Here is a 13,504-nt window from a genome sequence, read left to right on the forward strand (position 1 = left end):
TGGTCAATAGGTTGTGGGAATCAATGCTGCTGCTGCTGTCTCCTTAATGAAATCATTTGGAACTGCCACTTCCTGTTTTTATCAGCATGAAGTTTTAGATCTTACACCTTGTGGATGGAGTGTTTTTACCAAATGTGCCCTACGCATGGGGCAGGCAGAGCTGGAAGATGAATCTCAAGAAAAAGTCATGTAAGTAGAGCTTGCTAGAGAATAAAGCTCAAGTTTAAAAGAGATGGTTAAATGATACAAATACCGGTAAGGAGCACTGCATTATTGAAGGTATGTCCAGCTACGGAATGCTGTAGTCCACCTGGCAGAAAAAAGAAACTGGAAAAGTGCCAAACTTCCTTGTGGATCAGACTTGTGAGAGTATGGACACCATCAAGTTCTCTGGAAAACTTGTCTCCAGTTACACAGCCTTCGTACAGCTGCAGAGCAGACACATGTGGATTCTCACTTAAAAGATAAAACAACATGTTTTCTATCATAAATGAGATTATTATACTCATTATTAGCTTCTTGACATTATTTATCATGTCTAGGCATCCTTATCCTTTGTGTGCTAATGTATATGATGTAGTATGCTGCTTCCTCTTTAATATCTTTCTATCACAAGCTGAATTCCAGTGCAACAACATTTACAGCATGCTGATTTAGGTTAGGCTTGCTGAGACTGATGGTAGGATCGCTTAAGTGATATAATGGGAGAGTCATTCCTCACAGGCAAGTACAGAAATGACCAGAAGGCCTCTGTAGTTCATACAATCTTTTTTTGTTTTTGTTTTATTGGAAATTGAAGTTAAGTGGGCCTATCTGATTCTAAAGATCTATTTCTACACCGAGTGCACCGCACAGATGTTAGCTGTTTTAATAGCTTCTGTTTTGTTAAGAGGTCGGTGTGCTGGATGGTCCCTGATGGGGAAAAAGGAGCTGGAAAATACTTTACCTATTCCACAGGATTTCCTTAGCAAAGTTACTTAAGCTCTCGATCTTAATTCACTTTGTACAAGTAAGTAATGACAGGTGTATCTATCTCTGATTTCCTAGTCCTAAATTTATTGTAGGACTAACTGCTGTTTGAGGCGAGGAAGTGGAGCAGCACTAGAGAAAATGTAAAAATGAATTGGCAAGTTGTTTTGAAGAAAGCTTTACTCAGCGGATGGTTGTTACAGATGGGCAAAGAGGATGATGCCTTGTCTTGAGTGTTTGCTTTTTACTACACGCTGGAGGTGTTCTGTACGATCAGCAGAGGCAAGGGTTCATCCTAGGCTGGGCTAGCTACAAGTTGTTTTTTAAGCATGTGGGTGCTGCTGCCTCACAGAAATGTATTGCAGTAGAATCCTCCAGATCTTGAATGTGGCTGTAATGGCTGTCTAAAAGTAAAACATAACAAAGGGTGTCCTTTGCAGGGAGAGACAGAAATAACTTGCTTTTGCTTTGTCAAAATGTAAGGCTACTATCAGTGAAGTTAAAAGTAGCAGCAGCCTGACCCGGAGACCATGCAAAACCTAACTTTCAAGTAAATTTTCTACGTGTGAATCTCAAGCTTGGACTTCCCCCCAGAGAAATAATAAATACCACTCGCTTGTAGTTTCGAGCCTTGGTTTTGTAACAAGCCGCGTCCCGCCCCCGTTCCCCCTCCTCCACCCTTTCCTTCACCCCGCGGTTAACTCTTCCCGCGGAAGGGGCAGCGAGGCGCGGAGGCCGGGCCCGGCCCGCCGGCCCTGAGCGGGAAGGCGCTGCTGTGGCCACCGCCTTCCCGCCCTCTCCACCGAAGAGAGCCTCGGCCCGGCCCGGCCCTGTCCGCCGCAGCGCCCCGCTCCGGCTGCCGCCAGCCCGCCCGGCCCTCCGCCATCCGGGGCGGGGGGAGCGGCGGCGCGCAGGGCCCGCCCCGCGGTGGCGGCGGCGGCGGTGCTGGGCGGCGCCTGGCGCCCTCACGTCCCTTCCCTCCCTCCTCCTCCCCCCCGCCGGCGCAGCGCTGTGGTGAAGCCGCATTGTTTGTGCCGAGGGGGGAGGGGAGCTCCTCAGCCCCGGGAGCTGAGCGCCGAGCCCGCAGCAGCCGGACGGCGACCTGCGCCGCGCCTGACGAATGCGCCGCGCCCGGCTGCAGCAGCCGCCGCCGCCGACCCCCCACACCCAGCGCCGGGTCGCCGCCGCGGGTAGCGCGGCCCTCTCAGCGCCCGCGGCTGCCGGACGCGGGGCCAGGCGGCAGCACCGGCGGGACCTCCGCCATTAAACCGGCCGCAGCGTCGGCCGCAGAGGCGGAGCGGGAGGTCTGTCAGCCGCGCTTCGGCGGCTCCCACAGCGTGAGTGAGCGCGGGCGGCGGGGTGGGGGGAGGCTGCGGGTCCGGGAGCTCGGCGGGTCCCGCCGCGGCGAGACGGAGACCGGCGGTGGCGGCGGGGTGGGGGAGGCTGGGGGGAAGGGCAGGGCGGGCTGGGCAGGGCGGCGGGGGAGGACCGGCGGGTGAGAAGGCGGCCGGGGGCGAGGCGGGCGGGCGGGGAGGCTGGGCGGGGGGAGACGAGCGCGGCGGTCTGGGGGAGGGCGCCGCTGGAGCTGTTTTGTCATCCGCCATCTTTGTGGGCCGAGTATTTTCGCGGAGGGGAGGGAGGTGACTGTTGGGAAGGGCTGGAGATGATGGGCCTGGGCAGGAACCATCCTCCCGGGGGCCGGGAGGGGGGAATGCCGGGCCGGGCAGGAACCATCGGCGCGGAGGGGTGTGCGCGCGCCGGAGGCTCCCTGGGCGTGGGCAGGAAGTGTTCGCGCAGGAACGGCGGAGGCGGGCCCGTGGGCGGGGGCAGGGCGCGCGCGCGGGGCGGTGGCGGCCGGTAGCCCGGGGGCCGGTAGCCCTACCGGTAGCGGGGGTGGCCCCGGGCGGGGGTGGGGTGCGGCCGTCCCGCCGGGGGGCGCTGGCCGGCTCGGGTTCCGCCTCGCTCGGCCCTCCGCCGGCCGGATCGCCCCCGCGGGGATCGCTCCTGCCGCCCGGCTGAAGTCGTGGGCGGCGGCCGGCCCGTGTGAGCGTGAGCGCTGTTTGCCCGCCCGCCCTCATTGTCCGGGACTAAAGAGCATTCCTGTGTCTTTCTCTTTTTAATGGTCTGCTTGAAAGTGTCCATTGAGAATGGAATTCCCTTTTCCATTGAGCAGGGGATCCAGGGCCCAAAGGCAATTTGTTTGAAGAGGAGGAAGGTAACTAGGACAGACATTGTAAAAGGAATTTACGATCAAAAGCTACATACGTTATCCTAATTTTCTTGCCGGTTTTTGCTATCTTACGCTTCGATAAGAAGTACTTTTCCCCTCATACCGTGGGTTCCACACAAACAGCTGTTTTCGTGTAGTTCTGTTGTGGTGAGGGAAAGCGTCTGCTGGTGACTTTCTTCCCAAGCAGCTGATATAATTCCAAGAGAGGGAAGCTGTGGATAACTTTCCAGTTTTATCTCCTGTGGTCTTTGAGTTGTTGTAAGAGGCAGAAAAGTGCTAGCAGGTGTACGTTAAAGTAACTTTGTTTTGCTGTTAGTGCGGTATCTCTACTTATGTTGAATGGTAACTGCCTGAGTTTACTCTTTTTCAAACTTAAGTCCATGATCTTCATTCCTGTGGATCTACAGGGTACTGCGGGGGGGAGAGGGGGAGGGAAGAAAGATGTCTGATAATTAACTAGGAAAAGCAAACCAATTGCCGGTCGTGAATTTGCTATGCAGAAACCTGGTCTTCCTCCGGAATATTTATAGGACGTTTGCAAACAGAATTTTGGAGAAACAGAACAAACCACTGCTTTGGCTTCCAGAGCACTTAAGTTATTCACACTAAGTTTCTATGAAACTTCACCAGAGTACTACCAGTTCCAACTCTGTCTTCGTTGCATTGTATTTGTTGGGTATCCATTCTGCATTTAACAGTGCCTGTAATTTGCTTCCTAATTTAGCTTTATTTACAGTTGAGTATTACAGGGAAGATGCTCAGATCTTAGCTCAATCGTTTTTTATCATTCTGGTTCATGCAGTCTATTTGACCTTTACGACAGTAGTCATAAATCTTAAAGCAAGAACACTTGTGGTTTTGAATGTTTTCTTCCTGTTCTTATTGCCTGCTTGCAGCCACGGATAAGGATTTCGGGAACAGAGAGGGCTGGAGAGCTTGGAAGCCTAGCATTAATGTGTTTTTATGTGGTACTGGGTTAAGTTAGACAGTGAAGTGTGGACAAGTTGCACATTTTTTTGATACCTGAGGACTACCTCTCATCTCTGCCCCCCCCCAGTATTTTGTCCAAAACAGTTGCTATCCATGTGAGCGACTATGAAGACATCCACGACCAGCCAAGATGTAGGGAGGGACATTTTAAAAAACCCCACAGACTTTCACATCTAGACAGAATTGAAGTGCAATTACATGAGGTAAACATAATGCAAATGATCTGTTTTTCTTGATTTGTGATTACATTAAAGACAGCAGTAATTTAAAAAAACTACAATAAAATGAAGCCATTCTGATCTGTAGTAGGGTGCTGTACATTGACACATCAGTCTCATTATTTGTTCACAATAATGAACAGAAATCAGGGCTATTGTGTTATCTTTGGCCTCTGAATTATGAAATCTATTGTGAAACTGGGAACTAACTTTTAATTCAGTTAAATTATCAGTATGTCTTTTTTTCTAGTTATTGCCCTTCTGTAGCAGTATTAGTGGTTTAAACTTTTTCTGCAGTTAAGAAATCAGATTTGATCCTATGTTGTTTTACAGAATTAAATATTTCTTCCAAGCTTGTTTGAAGAGGTGGAGCCTTTTTTTATTCATCCATTGTTTATATAGAGCAGATCAGAGGTCTGTCATGATCAAACACTGACTGTTGTCCGGTTTTGTGCTTGTGCTATAAAAACAAGTAGTAAGAGTTAAGGATTATGTGTGTAAAAGTCAGATCTATGAGCAACGCAATTGTCACATGAATAATAAAAACAGTTTAGATTCATCTTTTGAACTTCCCTGAGAAAACAAGGTCAGTTTGTGAGAGCAGATAGATCAGACCCTCTCAAGAACTAGTTTTAATGCTAGCTGCTTAAATTATTTAGTCTTCCTGTAAAAGTTTATTTAGTACTTTGAAGGTGCACCTTTAGAGATTGGTATCATAGTCTAAGCAAAAGGCAGGCTACGGGGAGTTCTTTATGGAATTGTTCCAGCCCTTGCTGTTTTCTTCATTAAATAGACGTAGTAGTCTTTAACAGATAATAGTGTTTTGACCTCTGTAGTTCTGTGTTCTGATCTCTGTTGTTCTCTGCTATTTTGGCGATACATGCTAACACTGATTGTGTTATCTTAGCTGATACACGACGCTGACTTGAAGTGCAGAATTTCTGATTCGTCAGAATTGAAAGGGTGAGGCTACTAATGCTACTTTAAGCCAGTGATTAAGGATCAAGATTTTTTTTCTAGCTGAGGTTGAATTTTGCTATTTATTAATGTTTTATTAAGAGGAAGGGAGATAGAACTTTCAAACTTGATCTTATCAGTTGGTTTAATAATATTTTTCAGCCTTCATAGGAAGAAACCCCCAACATTAAAATGTCAGAAGGCATCAGCGTGGAAGCTTTTGATTAGAAATTTTGTGATCAAAGCACGTGCTTGTCCTAGTTGTGCTTCATGGGGGGGATAGGGGAAGCTATGTCTTCGTATGGTATGTGGAACGATTTTTTCCCACTATGTGATAAACTTGAAAACTACGTTTAAGAGCTTGGGATTGGATTTAAAGACAGGGAGATTTTTATCTACCCCAGTTGCTATGAGAACAGCTCTTGAATCTGTTGAGGGAGAAGGGTGTGCATACATGCGCACTTACATGAAGGGAGCATGTTTTCGGTGTAAGTCAAATCTGCTTTACAGGTGGAATATTTCCAAGTTGCAGTCAATACTGTGCCAAATCAGGCATTGCAGGTTCAATTGTGTTCTTGTCATTTTATAAAGAATGATATGCTCACTAAGAACTGAGAAGAAAGAAGTAGAAAAGTAAAGGGCTGTCAAACTGCATACTTGCATACCAATTTGGAAGTATGCGGGGTTTTTTCTCTTTTAAGTATAGGTGTAGTAATTGAGCTGTTAACATGACTTCCAAATTGCACTGGGAAAAGTTGTGGGGAAAACTTGCTTTTCCTTCAGGATTATGTTACTTCTTTTGGAGGGAGATCTGGAGAAAGTAAACTGTAGCTGTTGAAAAAAAATACAAACTGCAGGCATCCTTAAGGTATTAGGACTTACTGAATTAAAGGGTTTTTTACAATGTAACAGGTGTAATTTTTTTCTGTGGCACTTAGGAACAGGTTTTTTTTTTCCCTCATGTGGAGGTCTTACAGACAGCTCTTCTGTAGGATTTTTGTATCAAGGATTTTGTATAGCTGTATTTACTTAGAGAAGCTGTTATTTAGGAGATATATTTATCAGTAGGTTAAATTTGTACAAAACAGTGTGAGCAGTCCTATTAAGTAAGGGAGATGGTTTTTTTAATTTTTCCTTAATTGAGTAGATAGGTTGGGGGCTATAGAACTGAAGGGTTTTTTTTCCTGCTATAATAAAACTAATATTTTAATGTGAATGTTTGGAGTTCATAATATTAACTGTTGCTCTAATTTTAGGTAAACATTACCAAATGAGGAGAAAAGGAAGATGTCATCGAGTATCGGCAGCAAGGCATTCTTCTTCCCCATGCAGTATTAAGCACTCCCCCACACGAGAAACCTTGACATACGCTCAAGCTCAAAGAATGGTTGAAATAGAAATTGAAGGTCGCCTGCATAGGATCAGTATCTTTGATCCTTTAGAGATTATCTTAGAAGATGATCTTACAGCCCAGGAAATGAGTGAATGCAACAGCAATAAAGAAAATAGCGAAAGACCACCAGTTTGTCTAAGAAGCAAACGGCATAAAAATAACAAAGTGAAAAAGAAAAATGAAGCTCTACCAAGCTCACACGGTATACCTGCTACAACAACTCCTCTTCCAGAACCAAAAGTACGGATTGTTGAATACAGTCCCCCTTCGGCTCCTCGGAGACCCCCAGTTTATTACAAATTCATTGAGAAGTCAGCAGAAGAACTTGATAACGAAGTTGAGTATGACATGGATGAAGAAGATTATGCGTGGTTAGAAATAATAAATGAGAAGCGGAAAAGTGATGGAGTATCAGTTGTTTCACAAAATATGTTTGAATTCCTTATGGATAGGTTTGAAAAAGAGTCTTACTGTGAGAACCAAAAACAGGGTGATCATCAGTCTTTAATTGATGAAGATGCGGTGTGTTGTATATGCATGGATGGTGAATGTCAGAACAGCAATGTAATCCTGTTTTGTGATATGTGTAATTTAGCAGTACATCAGGAATGCTATGGGGTGCCATATATACCTGAGGGCCAGTGGCTCTGCAGACACTGTCTGCAGTCCCGTTCTCGGCCTGTAGACTGTGTGCTGTGCCCAAACAAGGGAGGTGCCTTTAAAAAGACTGATGATGATCGTTGGGGACATGTGGTGTGTGCTTTGTGGATTCCAGAAGTTGGATTTGCCAATACAGTTTTTATTGAGCCAATTGATGGTGTCAGGAACATTCCCCCAGCCAGATGGAAGTTAACATGCTACCTCTGTAAACAGAAAGGTGTTGGTGCCTGCATCCAGTGCCACAAAGCAAACTGCTATACTGCATTCCATGTGACGTGTGCTCAAAAGGCCGGTCTATATATGAAAATGGAACCTGTGAAAGAACTAACTGGCAGTGGGACAACGTTCTCTGTAAAAAAGACTGCCTATTGTGATGTACATACTCCACCAGGTTGCACACGGAGACCTCTAAATATTTATGGAGAAGCTGAAATTAAAAACGGTGTTTGTAGAAAGGAGGGATCAGTCAGAACTGCTAGGTCTACATCAAAAGTCAGAAAAAAGACAAAAAAGGCCAAGAAAACAGTGGTTGAACCCTGTACGGTTATGCCAACAGTATCTGCTCCTTATATCCCCCCCCAGAGGTAAGCAAATCAGCCAAGTGAGAGAAACCTTTGCTTAATTACCTGTTTAATTTTAAACCAATGCTTTTAGATGATGATTTGGAGGGGGTGGGGGTGTATTTCTTACATGCTTTCCTTAAGGCCATACTCTACTCAGAGGATTAATGTAAATTACTTACGTTGTACGTGGTGAAATTGCATTAAAAATGCAGTAACTTCTCCAGAGAAAATCGTAAGTGGTCAAGTGGTCTGTCTTGTCCTCAGAAATACTTTTTTCTGTTTGTCAGACCAAATCATGTGGTGTGCTCAGTTGTTGTCATTTGCTGTACTTTTGAGAATTAATCACTGAATTCAGAACAGCAAATGTAGTTGACCTTCATGTTAAAAAGCCAGCCAAGCTCAAGGTTAACGGTATTCATAATTTGGGAATCCAGACTTCTTTTCCTAATTTGTAAGAGCCCCCAAAATGAAAATTGCATTTGCATACATAAGATTTAAATCTTGTTCATCTCACCTAAATTAAGAGTAAACTTGTACTGTAAGATCTATGTAACTAGTACACAAAAACCCTCCAGAAAGTATTTTCCTTCTGGGGCAGAGTAACTTTCAGGAGGATTTTTCTAAATTTGCATTTTTCCTTTTGCAAATGCAATAGTGTTTATTAAGGCTTGGATGAATTCGGTACCTTGCAGACTTTTTTTAGAAAAGTTAGCAAGTAAGTGATGGTAAGTTAGTTGGTTAAATATATTCTTAGTAATGGAACCTGAAACGAATCTGCCCTCCCAGTTCAGTGATGCTATCAAATATTTGTCCTATAACTTCAGTAAAATGTTTGTGGTTGAACAAAAATGAATTAATGCATGTGACAAAGAGTTTTAATCCTAATCTTGTATTTACTTACGAATTTATACTTTTTAAGAACTTCTGTTTAAGCTGATATTTATATTAGTGTCTCTTCTAGTTCCTGCAGGAACATTTGTTATGTAAGTGCAAATATAAAGCATGAACACCAGAACTGAAATTGCTCTTTATATTTAACATGCCACATTCTTGTATTTTAACAGTGGTGACTGGGGGGGCTGACAGATGCCTGTAGATCTGGTGAGGCTAGTGAAGTGATGCAGCAGAAAGCGGGGATGTTTCAAGTCGTGTTCTCATAAATAATAACAGAATTGGAGCAAAGTGGAGATTTTTTGATATCTTTATTTCAGGATTTCAAAACCTCAGCATGAACTTGAGTTAGCTTAGAACAGTAGCATCTTTTTTCACATTTCTTTCAGTTAAATTGAGTTATAATGCATTTCAACAGTGAAAATAATTTGTTTCTGGGATTTGAGCAGTGACAAAGCTCTGGGGTGGAAAGATACAGTTTTGGCTCTGCTGAACCTTTGAGACATAGTATACAGGGCTGAGAAATGCAAAATTGGGCTATTGGGATTAAAACCAAGATCGTCTTTATGGAGTATTTGTTCTATTTATAGCATTTACAACATCAGTGTGTGTGTTTACCCCTTGAATTAAATTCCCCCTGATTTAAGAACAGTAGTTTAGAAAGTTTCTCAAAACAGGCACCACTTCACTGTGTGTGAATTTGTTCTTGCAGTATTAGTACTGCACTGATAATGTGTGGTGGTTGAATTTTGCCTAGTAGGTAAATTATTTTTTCCCCTAATAAAATATTAAAAGTATTTTATTTGGATTGCAGGTCCAGAATTTCCAAGTTAGGAAGTCCTAACTTACAGGGCCGACTTGACAATCTAAATCTAGCTTCTCGTCTATGTTAGTTATCCTGTACTGGCTCTGTGCTCCCATTTCCTGTGGATTTTTTTTTCACCCCATTGCTGCTCATCCTCGTCCTTTATAAGTGAGTAGGATGGACGCACAAAGGAGAAGAGTTGCAGTGTTAGCTGTGAAAACTGGTTTGTTAGTTTTGAGTGCTTGATTCTTTAGTACAAATAACATCATTTTGGTATAGTCTGTTGAACTCGTGTGTCAAAAGAGACATTTAAAATGTGATTGCTTGACAAAAGCCATGACAGTGTCAATATTCATGTTCTTCAAAAATGTGAAACTATGATATTGTGGCTATATACTTGAGGGAAATTGAATGTGATATAAAATACTTAATCTTCGATATTTTCAAAATACACACTGAGCTACAGTGTAATATTTATTAAAACACCATTCATGTAATTGCTCTATTAAGTGGAAGCAGATATTTTAAAGCATGTAAATATTTGCTTTCATCTTTAGTTTTGGTTTCTACAGGGCATATTTGTAGTGTCTGAAATTAAGAAAGCATTTGAAATGCAATATTTGTAGAGAGAAGAAAGTAAGAAAAAAATATGCCCCGCTTTCATACTAAGTAGGAGCGAGGTGTTATACTTGTTTTCCATGTTGTCTGCATCAGTTGTTGCATCATATTATTGAAAGAGAATTAAAAGATCCTTATGAAAGCAGCTAAGTAGTGGGCAGATAATGGAGAGCAAAATTTCTGAGACTCTTAAAAAATATTTTCAGCTGTCTTTAGAAATTTATGTGCTGCACATTACCTGATTTTTCTATATTGACCTTTGCTTTTATTAGAAAACATTGTTCCTGGTGGTAAAACTGGATTTCTGTTACTGTATGTCTCAAGGTAGAACCAGTTTTTCCTTCTGTTTTATAATTTAGCTAACCGAACCTGAACTTTTTTACCAAATAATTAGATGTAGTCTTGTTATCTCAACACAGGAATCTTGATTGTGTGTGAAATGAAGCATGAACCAGAAAAATAAATGAACAGAAAGTGATTAAACACAATATAAGCAGAAAAGAACATTTACAAGGCCTTTGAGACACTGTTAGTCTGCATTCACAGATGATGCTTCGTAATCATATATGTGGCTTGTGCGTTTCTTTTGGGATTTTTTTTTCATGTTTTTGAGGGTACTGGACTTTTTTATAATACCTTCAGAAAGTTTTTAAGTGGGGGAGAAGAATAAGAAATGCTGTTAAAAATTCAGCATGAAAAAGCTATTGAAAAATACTACTAGAGCCAGTGTTGCAAAAAAATTGACAGCTGAATAAATCCAGACTGTTTTGTGTTAGCTGTTTATCCTTGAATATACGTGTATGTATACTTTCACAAAATCATGTAGAAATATTTATTTTAATTACAGGAGAGCATGAGGTAGGTACACCTTATGGCTGTACCTCATAATCACCAAAGTAAAGAGGAATCACCTAAGTAAAGAGGCAGGGGATGCCAGCAGTTGTTGTCCACTGATATTTCTTGGAAGGCTGATCGACTTTGAAAACTTTCTGATACATGTGGAAACTACTGCTGATGTCATCCTGACCTCTTTGCTTAAAAATTAAAATAATTCTGCTAAAAAAAACCAAAATTGCCGAAGTCAAGAAAAGAGCTACTATGGTGTTCACTAGCTTTGCCTCAGTGGTATTTTAGAAAAATTAAGGTAACTTTAGAGCTTTATTTCAAAGCTAGTTCATCTTGACTCTGGTTGGCTTATTAAATAAGAATTAATTCATGTGTTTGAGAAAGTGAGACTTATTAAATAGGTTTTAAAAGTGGATTTTGATTTTTGAGTAACAATAGTGGGGAAGATACTTGAATATCTGCCGTTAAAAGCTGCATTGATTGCTGTCTGAGGGGTGTTTCCACTCTCTAAAAATCTAAAGGATGGAAGTGCTGTCTTTTGTTTAAATATGCCCTTTTTACAAAATGGATGTAGGAATGCGGTGTACATGTAATGTTTTTTGTTCTTTTCTGTTTATTTTGCATGTACAGGGCAAAGAAGCTTAAAACAAAGATTAATACATTAAGATATTTCTGTAAGGTGCATCATTAATATTTTGTGCATCCTCTAAGAGCTTCGGTCCACAACAATTATGTATGTGAAAATGCAGTTACGAGGATAGAAATTAATGTGGTTTTATTTTTCATACTTCTGAGTTTCACCAGTTATTTGAAATTCATTAGATTTTTTTTGGTGGCAGTTAGAGGGTGTTGTGTCTTGTAAGTGCCCTACAAACATATGATTTTCAGAATGCATTGTCTGATGAACTGTCTCCCGGCACTTCTTTATTCAATAGTCAGGTTACGGAGTGCACAAAAATGATGTAGATTACAGTAGATAGGTACAGAGATTTCTTTTATTACAGATAAAACAGCAATTTTTAATCAATACGTTATCTTCTGCTGATGTGAATTTAGCCTTTTGAGGTTAGATTTCAAAATCATGGGTGGTATCGTTATGACTATTATAAAAAAAACACAGAAAAAAAAATTTTTAGTAACTTTAAGAAAAAGTCATGACTCAGTATTAAGTATAGGAAGTAGCAGAAGTAAATCTATGCATGTGATTTTTCTGAGAAGCCTAAAAAGGTTTTCCAGTATGACAGGGTGGGGGGGCATTGATTGGTTTGGGTTTTTTCTTACCCAAAGGTTTGGAAGGTCACAAGCTTAATTGTTAGAATAGGAACAAAATAACCTGTTACAGCTAACGGAGAATTGACTGAAATAACATAGCATTTTCTTAACTCTTGAGCTCAATGTTTTACTTTTCTGTCCAAGAAAAATTTTACAAGCTGTTTGCTCAATTAAAAAAATAGCTGCTTGGTTTCACAGTCATGTGAAGCAAGAAAAAGTGCTTCCTACATGTTCAGTCAACATGAAATATTATTTAAATATCAATAAATGTAGAATAAAGAAAATGAACCTGGAGAGACTTGCAGGCTTCAGAAGATGTATCAGTAGATACACTCTTGGATTCTCAACCCAGCAGAGAAAGGCAAACTCAATAGCTAGAATATTAAAACATACATACAAAAAGGAATAACTGTGAAGATGATTAAACACCACATTAGACTAGTAAGAGAAGTGATTTGGGAACGTGACATTCTTGTTTCTTCAAATCTTCAGTACAAAAGCTGGAAAGTAGTTACAGTTAGGAAAGTGTTTATTCGTCACATGGGGATTCTGCAGACTCATGTTGCACGGAAGTTTAAGTGAAATCATTGTCAGCCTTTTCAGGATTTGATATGTACCTTCTTGGGTACATAGCTGACTTCTGGTTGGTACAAAAGAAACCTTGTCCTTTTTCAAAAGGAAATAAAGACATGCAAATGGACTCCAATTTTTACATAGTTACTCGTTTATCTGTGATGTCTTTAAAGCTGATCAAAAGGGTTTGTTTGGGATTTTTTTAGATAAGAAATCATACAGTAACTTGAACTTTTTATTGAGGGAGGGGATGACATACAGCCACAACAACAAAGCTGTCTCCACTGTTCAAAAAAAAAAGTGTGTTGAATAAAAGCAAGTTTTCAAACACTGTTTGATAGGCAGCTACTGCCAAAGGTTCTGTGTGGGAAGGGTAGGGTTTTATCTGCCCGAGCAGGCTTTCTCATCTTTGAAAGCTAAAGTTTTTTGATATGGAGCTAGGAGGAATAGTTGGCAAGGCCCCAAAATTAATTCCAGTTCCCAAAATAGGTGCTTTCATAGCTTTTTATTCTGTTTTTC

The 13,504-nt window shown here is 41.6% G+C and overlaps 1 protein-coding gene across 8 annotated transcripts in view; it reads left to right on the forward strand.

Annotated features, from left to right (window-relative positions):
- The first annotated feature begins 1,931 nt into the window (after positions 1–1,931).
- Positions 1,932–13,504, forward strand: part of BRD1 (bromodomain containing 1) — a 61,748-nt gene continuing 50,175 nt past the window's right edge. Inside the window, exons 1-2 of one of the 8 annotated variants that reach the window (XM_075081264.1) lie at positions 1,932–2,306; positions 6,621–8,001. In XM_075081264.1, coding sequence (XP_074937365.1) covers positions 6,635–8,001 — 1,367 coding nt within the window. In that variant the 5' untranslated portion in view covers positions 1,932–2,306; positions 6,621–6,634. Of the gene's footprint in view, positions 2,307–3,109; positions 3,185–4,355; positions 5,371–5,535; positions 5,669–6,620; positions 8,002–13,504 lie in introns of those variants that run through there. The other 7 variants (XM_075081265.1, XM_075081266.1, XM_075081269.1 and 4 more) reach the window with 7 other exon arrangements.

The sequence above is a fragment of the Phalacrocorax aristotelis genome, chromosome 1 (assembly GCF_949628215.1).
Source record: "Phalacrocorax aristotelis chromosome 1, bGulAri2.1, whole genome shotgun sequence".
NCBI lineage: Eukaryota > Metazoa > Chordata > Aves > Suliformes > Phalacrocoracidae > Phalacrocorax > Phalacrocorax aristotelis.